Below are 9,905 nucleotides of genomic sequence, written 5' to 3' on the forward strand. Positions count from 1 at the left end.
GGCCAGCATGGCCTTCCACGCCATGTTTCCTACCAACAGTGCAGTTTATACAACAAGTCTATGTCAGAAACCACAATGACTGAAGAACAAGGAGCTGCCACAAAGGAAACGGACGGAAGACGCCAAGCCGAGACTCAACCAAGCACCCACATGGCAAAACCCTGCACTCCAGGGGCCTCTGAGAGGACGCTGGAGGAAACTAACCCTCGAGAGCCTGTGCTTCTCGCGGAGGCCACTCCTGCTTTCCTCTGGGTGGCAGGTGTTTTGGTTCTTGAGGATTCCAACAGCCATTAAATATTTTAATAGGAATTAAAGCAAGAAATTTCTGTCATACTTCTAAGTTTATATTTATATAGAAACTTTAAAAATCATACAAAAATAAGTGACATTCCCTAGAGTCAGCCTCAAGCAAATGCTTTTAGTATGAATTGTAGCTAACACAGCAAATGTGATATTCAAGGGTTAATTTTGGTGGGTCTCTCCTGCAGAGTGATCACTCAGGAACCCAGGACATGCCAACAAGGCCAGTGCCTGCTGATGGGAGCCTGGGGACATTAGTCATCAGTCTGCACATGACATTTCAGCTCTGACCTCAGCACAACAGTCACAAGCTGGAAACAGGAGCAAACCTGAGCAGCTCTGACCCGAGGCAAAACCCAGAGATACAGCCCATGTTGGGAAGAGCTGGAGACATGAGCAAATCCCTGAGAGACACTGGGCCTGAGCGGGAACTGAGGGCAATCATCTCCTTTGGTCACAGGATAGGGGGTAGGAAAAAACACAAGAACTGTCACATTGCTGTGAACTTCAGAGGCAGTGCAGCAACACATGCAGAGATCAACACACTGCAGAGATTAAGAGACATTGTCTTCTGCCAGACACAGATAAGGCCTGGAGGGCCCGCAGTGCAGCACCTGCAGCTCAGCTGCAGAGGGCAAGGGCAAGGCAAGGGCAAGTTCTTGGCTGTGCATGAGCACTTGGGAAACTTTCCACATTCAAACACCCCTAATACAATAAGGAGACTTGTAGGCTCCTGCCTGCTGCATGAGCCAGAGTTCTTGACTTTCCTAAGTCTGTTTCTCATCTGCAACGCTATCCCAGAGGGCTATCAGCACCAAATGAGAAGACCCACAAGCAGCAGCTTGGCACAGCGCTGGAATACAGAGATCCCTCAAGTAGTAGCCTTGGCTTGGCTTTAAGGCCACTGTAACTGGACCTGAGTTCAACAAGGTGCAACTGAAGCCTCGGGCTGAGACAAGGCCATCCTGGAGACTCCACCCAACAGCAACCAGCTACAGAGGACTTGCAGTGCAGGGCTACTCACGATGGAGGTGAGTACCCAGAACATGTAGAGCCAAGGCCAGGAGCCCACAAAACCACACCAGGAAAAGTTGGAAGGACGCACAGCACTGAGCAACGCTGCCCTGAGTGTGTAGCCTCCACCAGTGTGTGCTCGGCACACTCTCTGCCAACTCTGACATGCCGGCCACGCTGTCCAGATCACGGTTCTAGACCACACAGCCCCTGGGGTCCACGCAACGTGCTGACACGCTACCCTAGTTATTTTGCTACAATCCCTTCATCATTCTTTCAAATGAAAGCAAGCAGGAAGTGGCCTTTTTCCCCATTAACTCACAAATGACTGCAACCTGGTTCAGTGGAAAGGCAGCTACACTGTCACTGTGCCCTCACACACAGCACTGAAGAACAAGTGGCCACCCACTGCAGCAGGCTTGCAGAAGAATACGTACCAACTCCACGTCAGATGGGACGTTCAGTCCTAGAGGGGCGATGAAAGGCTCTTCATTTTCCTCCAAATTTTCAGCCTCGCTTTTTTCTATTAAAAAAAGAAAATTGAGACCTTCAGAACAATAATCAAGGAAGAAGGCTCCTGCCAACAGCATGCAGTACTCAGGGAAGAGCACCGATAGGCTCTTCCTTTCTGTGGCTCCAACTGAAACACTGTGGAGAGGATCCCACCATGTTGAAGCAGACTCACATAATGAGTTCCCAAGAGGCGGGTGGTGCAGATGATCCTGCCAGCCTCAGTCCCAACCCTGCCATTTCCTGGCTCTGGTTTCCAAGGGCCATGTGAGGTGTGAGCCAACCCATATGACCTCAGCCAGAGCAGAACACTGGAGCAGGCTCTCGGCCAAAGTCCTTGCTCCGTGCTGCCCAGCCTCCCTGCCACACACATCTGCACTGAACTGGCACTGTTCCTACAGACTCTGGGGCACTACGTACAAGACAAGGTGACCACCCCCTGGACAACCCAACATTGATCATCCTAAAAACCTAAACAACAACATCATGACTTCTCCACCCAAGCAAACTACTGCTTTCCCCACAGTCAGATGTATCACTTCAATTCTACTCATTATTAATATCCATATCTGCCTACTATGTGTTAGATAAGGTGCCTTACAATTAAAACTTCTTGAATTCTAAGATATTCCAATTTATCAACAATTCAGATGACTATCAATCTAAGGGACACAATGAAATGCACAAAAATCAGCACAAAATTAGAAAAAAAACACATTTTAATGAATTTCAACTTTTACTTCGGTTTTTACTCCCAAAAAAGTGATAAAAGAACCAAACACTAAATCCTCATCTAAATAAACGTTCTCATGACACGTAGCGCAGCCTCTTAAGTCAACAATCTGCCAACATCTCTTCAAGTCTAATTCCTCAGTGAACCCAGGGGAGCTGTGAGCAGGCATCCCTGTAGGTGACACTTGGGGTTCTCACCTGAGATGCAAGTCAACTGTAACAAAGGATGAACTGTGCCCCACCTGTTTCTGCACACACTAAGGACAGGGTGAGTGGAGGGCAGAGCTACTACTGCCTAAACCCCCATGTCTGGCAGGGCCATTGTCTAGCTCCAGCAGCCAAACAACAGAGTGGAGCTGCAGGCAGCAGAAACCAAGGTCTGTGAGATCTTCCACTGGGAAAAAGCAAGTGACAACTGAGCTAAGCTTCCTCAGAACCTTTCTGAGAAGGAGGCCAGGGGTATGTGTTTAAAACAATTCTTTTTCAAAAATAAAAAAAGCAATTAAAAGTCTGTCTTTTCAAATAGCTTTTTTGTAACCTTAAGACATGTGGAAAAGTCAAGGCCTTCCCTGGGATAGACAGGTCAAATGGGTCATTCTGTTCTCATACAGGCCTTTATTTTCAGTGGCACAAAGTAAAAATCTACCATTGCAACACAGACTCACATATTCCAATAGCCTTTTCTTATCAGAACATGCACATGCAGAACTGGGATGTGGCAGACGGCTGGAGCACGCACCTAGCACGTGCATGGCCCTGGGTTCAAGCCCCAGAACTGGAAAAAATACTTAAAAACAAAGGATCTTTAACGACAATAAACTGTGACCCGGATGAAAAATACTGTGCTAATGAGAGAGGAGAGGTGAGGTCAGGCAGAAACAGAGGCGTCAAAGCGCCTTTGGCTGACACCACAGGGTTACAGGTACTAAAAGGCGTTAAAGTAAGTTATTTTAAAAACCAAGGAATATATAGAGATTCTGCTGACATGGAAAAATCTGATTTTATCTTCTACTTTAGGTGCAGTGGCCCCTGTCTATGATCCCCAGCCACTCAGGAGGCAAACCAGATTACAAGTGTAAGGCCACTCTAGGAAGCTTAGTAAGGCCTGCCTCAAAACAAATAATAAAAAGGGATGGGAATGCAGCTTAGTGGTGAGTGCCCCTAAGTTCAGTCCCCCATACTGGAAACAGAAACAACACTCAACTTGGTTGCTAATGGTTCTGGGCACCAAAATGAATCCCATTTCAGGGTGTTTGTGTGTGCTGGGGGTGGTGTTTTATTTATATTAGTGCAAATTAAACATAAAATGCCAATAACCAGGAGCCCAATAACCACTTATAAAGAGTATTTTGTATTAACAGAAGGCAAAGTGAAGAAATATACTGTTTGCAAAATTTAGAAAGTGTAACAAAGTCTATTATCTCTCAGCCCAATAATTACATTGAAACAATGGCTCAACGTCTAGAACAGAAGGACAACTGTGAAATGGCTCTGTGGGCCCAGGGTCTACCTCAGCCACATGCTTGCCAAAGCCCCAACTGGCAGCAGACAGAACAAAAGAGCTCAGCTGTTCTGATGAAATCCTACAGACACAAACCCAGGAACTGGGCCTGCAGTCATGGCTGCCTGTGCCTGATCTGGAATATTAGGAAGTTAATGTAAAGGACTCTTCTAAAGATTATTGCCATAAAAGACAATGAGGCCTTTACACATTTTAATTCTTCAGTTGTGAAATGTTGGTATTCTTGCCTTCTGGTAAAAACCCTATGCGTTTCAAACTGAAATAATGGATGTGGTCCAGAGAAGAGACAACTGCATTGGAACTATCCAGAACTTTCCAAGAATAGCTTAATCTGGATAAATGCACATTTACTTCTTAGATCTGCAACATTTCCAGCACATCACGATGATCACTAAAGGGACTATCAGGTTTCAAAGCCAATGCAAACTGCTAAGTTCCTCCACTAGTCTTGAGCTCAGCACATCATGATCTCACTTGGAGGGTCTCTCTCCATGTTCCCAAACAGAGCTGTGCGTGTGACGCTTTTGCCCAGATGATGAGTATGAGGTGGAAGGAAAGCCTGAGTGCCTGCGTGCCTGGTCTGCTCCTCCATGGCCACCACTCCTCAGTGGATGGCTGGGGAGGCCCCCCACACAGCTGCTTTAGCACTCGACTGCTCCGACGCCTCATGAGTATTACTTAAGCAGAAACCAATCAAGTCCCAAATAACAGACTCAGTTAGCTCTGACATTAAGTCTCTGTAGGATGTGATCCAATTTGTTCAACATCTAAATGGGTTTCCAAAGTTCTCCTTTGCAACAGAATACCCTACATGTAAGCAACTTGTCCTTAATGCCTCTAGTTCACACAACTGCGGATGGCAGTGACAAATTGGTAATGGTGCTCCCAGGGCTTACAAAGTGACAAGGACATTTCCTGCTGTATTAGAGGAGCCTGGATTTCTTTGTAGCATGGTTTTGTATATTCATAGTTCCCAAAGTTAATCCAGGAAGGCACATATGAAATCTTTAATCTTGTGCTATGTGAACAAACTCCAGGGATGTCTTTCCACTGGACACTGGTCATCAGGTCAGCTATGAGAGGTAATCAGAAGCAGGCCACGTGAAGGAAAGGCTACTGCTGCCAGACAACGGCAAGAACATCCACAAGTACTACCAATCCAGAAACAGGATCCAGAGGAAATCTGCTGTCGCCCCCGCCTGGGCAGGCAACTTGGATCCAGTGCAGAAAACGAGTCTGAGTTCACAACCTGCCTGTTGGCAGTTCATGTTCTAGTGCTGATCCACCCCACCAGAAGGAGCCCAACGAAAGCTCGGGGCGCTCTAGTCGGGGCGGCTCACCTCTCTGTTTTGAAGGCTCCTCCTCCTCCGTTGGCTCGGATGGGTCGTAATAGTCACTGCCGTAAGTGAAACCCACGGCACTGTAGGTCCCATCCTCTGCCAGCGCCTCACTCAGCCGCTTGTATTCTTCCTCTTGAATAAAAACAAGAACTTTGTTAACAAAAATGGAAGCTTACTGAGAAAAATTTCATATATTTCTAAAGTTGTAGCTATCGATAAAGCAAACAACACATTTTTTCAACCTTCTTTTGAGGCAAAAGTGTTTCTAGAAACGCACACTTCATGTCTATCAATATATACTTTTGCCAGTAAGTGTTTACCCACAGAAAGCAGAATACACATCTTTTGTGGAAAATTTCTTCCTGCTGAGAAAATTTTGGGATTAAGAATTGTATTAAAGATCGTTAAGGCAAAGACAAGAACATCAATTTTAATTCATACGATACTGTTAAAGAAGAACAGTTAAAGAGTTTGGTTTTTGTTTTTTCAAATCCCAGTCTGCCCTCAAAAGCTGGGAAAATTCTTTGTGGCTCTATATATAAACTATCCTGAGGTCCTCTCAGAACGCAAAGACTCCTGTTTTTCCAATCCACTGGGTACTGTCAAGATAATATCAGAAAGAGTGAGTATAAAAAAATGAATGGGAGTAAACTTTTAAATACTTAAAAAATTTTAAAGTTGTGGCTGAAATAAGTCTTTCTTGAGCAGTACCTTGCCTTGCCTCCTCCTCAAGCAAGTCCGTATGCAAGGCTAAATACCTCTCTTCATCACACAGCGCCTCTACCCGCGCCTCCTCTTCAGATAGCTGGTAGTCTCGGTTCCAAGTGGCATACTCGGCATCATACGCAGAGAGGTCATGCAGGTGACCACGCCCATCGTATCTGTAATGCGAATACACTGGTCAGCACACAGAAGTTACCGCCTAGGCTGGTGGAGTGTGGCACTCGATGTGTGTACTTACCGATTAAAATAATAAAGTAAAAGTATTAAGGGAAATGCAAAACTGCTCAGACTTACACTTCATGTGGCTAGTCATCTCTCCTACTGTTTAACTCAAGTTATCTTAAAAAAGTGTAACTCCACTGTATAGCACGATAAAACTCATAATTAAAGGCAGACAATCCTTTAAAGTGTAAATGGCATCTGCCTCACTAGCAGTTCTTACCGTGCATGGTTTGATTAACCATTCAATGCCACTTGTAAAAAAACAAAAAAACAAAAAACTTTTTTTCTGAAAAGTTAAATATCATAGCTTACATTCACACAAACCGAATACATAAATACCTATCCGTAAGAACCAAACGGTCGAAATTTCCTCGCTTCTTTCTGCTAGTCCCGAACTCTCAGGAGAGATCTTCATCAAAGAAACTTGCGTCCATGGAAGGTAAAATCTTGGCTAGGCTCTCGCCCCTAGCCACTTGGCTGAGGAAATAAGTGCTGGGTTACGTGGTAGAGAGACACACATACATAGGAACAGCGACATATACATGCAGTGTAGGGAGGTTCACTGGAACAGGCAAAAACCATTAGAAGACGCATGTCAGTACTTCCTTTTGAACTTGATACCCCAGGAAATAACACAGATGAGGACACATCCATGCTTCTCTGGCATGGACCAATAGGTCCCTCATCAACCCAAGGACAAGAAAAGCACTTTCTGTTATACTTTTAACACGAAAAGATTCAATGAAAATGCTGTCAACGTACAACTGTCAGAAAACGAGTGAGTCGGTTACTTTTACTTAAAATACTCAGATTTTGGGTCACAGAAGCAAATATTAAGCAACAAAAGTCTGCCTGATTTTTTAATGCTGACTTTTGTAATGGTGACCAAGTTAATGGGGGGGGGCGGGCAAAAATACCAGGGAACCCAAATTATTGCATTTTATTAAAATTTAAAATTAGATTTATTTTAATGTAAACCTCCTTAACTTACAAATATAAATTATTATTTAAAAATATTACACATTTACATGTGTAGTGTTTGCTCCCCACCAGTCTTGAGAGACCTAAGTCAAATCATGTACAGAATGACATGGAAACTGCATGAAGAGCTGAGACACCAGCGCTCACCGAACTTTAATAATGCACATTACAAGTCACACTTTGGAAAGCAAGCCCGAGAGCTCAGGCAACATCGTTCCATAGAAATGGCAGTTCAAAGGCACAGCATGTCTGAGCAGAGCGTGGAGCATCAGATCCAGAGCCGATCTGATCTGCAACCCTCCCTTCTCGGAGTCCTTGTTTCCTAGCTCTACCTCCAAATGGAAATGTCAGGGACGGAAAAAGGCCTATTTGGTCATTACTGTGTCCATTCTGGGCAGCTCAGAGGTCATCCCTACAGTCAGGTTCCAGGGCTTTGCAGAATCCAGTTCTAATCGTCTCAAACGATGGCTTCCTTCACTTGGAGAGACTATTCCACGGTTAGCCTTTCAGTCCGGGCCCCAGAAGTAGTGTTGCCCGAGCGGCAGGGACATCCCAGCACCCCGGGGAGAGGGAGGGAAGCGAGCGGGGAGCAAACACCCTACAGCACGTACGTCGCCCTTTCCAACCACACACTCGGCCGCCAGCCGGCCCTCCGCCGCCCCGGGCGGTGACACTGGAAGAGAACCCGCGGCGGCCCAGCCCCAGGGACGCCGCTGCGGCAGGGTGTCGGCCGCGCGGGGTCTCGCCCACCGCCCGGGAGGGCTCGCGGCGCCCGGGTCCTGCTGGCCGGGGCGGCCGCAGGCTAACTCGCGGGGTCCGAGGGCGGCGTCGCGGAGAACAAAAGCGCGCTCCCGGCGATCGCCGCACGGCGCCGAGCGGCGCCGACCCCGCGGCTCCACCGGGCGTCGTGGCCGGCGGCCGCCCGGGACGCGCGGCGCGGCGCGGCGCGGCAGAGACGATCCCTTCGGCGACGGGCGTGACGCCGGCTGCAGCCGGAGCCCTGAGGCGGGCGACGCGATCCCGCCCCCCGGACGCCGGGACCCCACGTCGGCGCCAGGCGGACCCGCGGCGGGGGAGGGGAGGGCGGCAGGGGCGGCGGGTGGGGGATGCGACCGACCTGTCGATCAGGAGCTTGTGGTCCCCCATCCAGGGGATGAGGTGCTGTCCCTGCTCCTGGGCCAGGGCCCGCTCGTCGTCCCGGAACAGCTTGCAGGCATAGCCGAACACCAGCAGCTCCACTCGGCTGCCCCCGCCGCCGGCGCCACCGGGCCCGGCCTCCTCCTTCGCGCCGCCTTTCCTCTCGGGCTTGGCGCGGCCCCCGCCCGCGCCGTACATGACAGCGTCCCCGACGTCCGGGCCGGTCCTTTGCTGCTCCGCGCGACGTCCCCGATGGCTCGCCTGGCCTACCCCCTCAGTCAAAGGCGCCGCATCCCGGCCGCAACCTTAACACCGCCGCCATGGCGGGCCACAAAATGGAGAAAGCTCGACTTCCGGCAGGAGGGCCGCACTTCCGGCGAGGGTAGTGGCAGATTCGCCAGGGCCAGTAGCCGTTTCAGCTAATGGAAAACACGTTGGCCTTCCTTTTCGCATTCCGACGCGCTGCCGCCGTCCGAGCGGCCGTGCTCAGGGGATTCACATTGTTTTCGTGTTCTCCGGAGGTGCTCGGCAACATGACGAAAGCGCGGCGGGGTACCGCGCGCCCGCTTCCGCTGCGGCCGGTGGGGCCGCGATGGCGTCTGGGGGGGGGCCTCCCAAGATTCCGCGCGTGACCGCGGTGCCGCCGGGTTTTGGGTCGCTTAGGGGTCTGGGTCCCAGGCGCCCGTCTCGGAAGGTGCCCGAGGCTCGTGAGTGCCCCAGACCCCGGGGCCGCGTGCTTGGCGGCGCGTCTCCGTCTGGCCCGCGGCCTCCCCACGTGCGGCTCTGGCCCAGCGCTTTTGGGTCGGAGGGTCAGGAGCTGGAGGGCCACGGGTCCTGCGGGCAGACAGCCCGTTTACGCCGGGACCGGGAGGCGAACATTCCCCTTTGTGTGCCTGGAGCCCCCCGCGGGGGCCGGGGACGTCTTCCTGCCAGGAACGTGGCAGCGAGGCCGGGCCCTCGCCGGGGTGGGCTGGCCCTGCGGTTTCCTCGGCTCAAGTCGGTGGTGCTTGGAGGTAGCACCCTGGGGAGTGCAAGGGTACCGTTGCCGCCCGCGCTCTGGGGCTGCTCGGCCTGCCGGCCCCTCCCTAGTTCGAGGCCTCGACAGGTGCGGCCCGGGGCCTGGAGGAGCGCTACCCACGCTCCGCGCAGCCTCAGGTGTTGGGCAGCAACCGAAAACGTGCCGACCCGCAGTACCCGTTTCTTGAAAATTGAGCAATGAGCAGCTTGCACCAGAAGCACTTGGAGCTTCTGGTTCCCCCGACTGGGCCACACCTTTGTGTTTTATTTGATAGGCTCCTCATCACTAGTCTAACCCAGGCACTCTTTCTTAAGCGTGGCTTCCTCTGCCCACGTGATCTAGCGGTCCCCTAACAGGGTGTCCGGGCACCCCTGTGGCCTGTCTTTGTAAAACTCACATCACTTCC

At 50.3% G+C, this 9,905-nt stretch overlaps 1 protein-coding gene across 2 annotated transcripts in view; it reads right to left on the reverse strand.

Moving 5' to 3' along the window:
* The window catches only part of Sfswap (splicing factor SWAP), a 65,321-nt gene extending 56,497 nt beyond the window's left edge, over nt 1-8,824 (reverse strand). Inside the window, exons 1-4 of one of the 2 annotated variants that reach the window (XM_026409660.2) lie at nt 8,462-8,824; nt 6,130-6,299; nt 5,419-5,550; nt 1,752-1,837 (exon numbers count right to left, since the gene is read on the reverse strand). In XM_026409660.2, coding sequence (XP_026265445.2) covers nt 1,752-1,837; nt 5,419-5,550; nt 6,130-6,299; nt 8,462-8,679 — 606 coding nt within the window. In that variant the 5' untranslated portion in view covers nt 8,680-8,824. Of the gene's footprint in view, nt 1-1,751; nt 1,838-5,418; nt 5,551-6,129; nt 6,300-8,461 lie in introns of those variants that run through there. The other variant, XM_026409661.2, reaches the window with a different exon arrangement.
* Nucleotides 8,825-9,905: the final 1,081 nt, after the last annotated feature.

This window comes from Urocitellus parryii, chromosome 3 (assembly GCF_045843805.1).
Source record: "Urocitellus parryii isolate mUroPar1 chromosome 3, mUroPar1.hap1, whole genome shotgun sequence".
Classification (NCBI taxonomy): domain Eukaryota; kingdom Metazoa; phylum Chordata; class Mammalia; order Rodentia; family Sciuridae; genus Urocitellus; species Urocitellus parryii.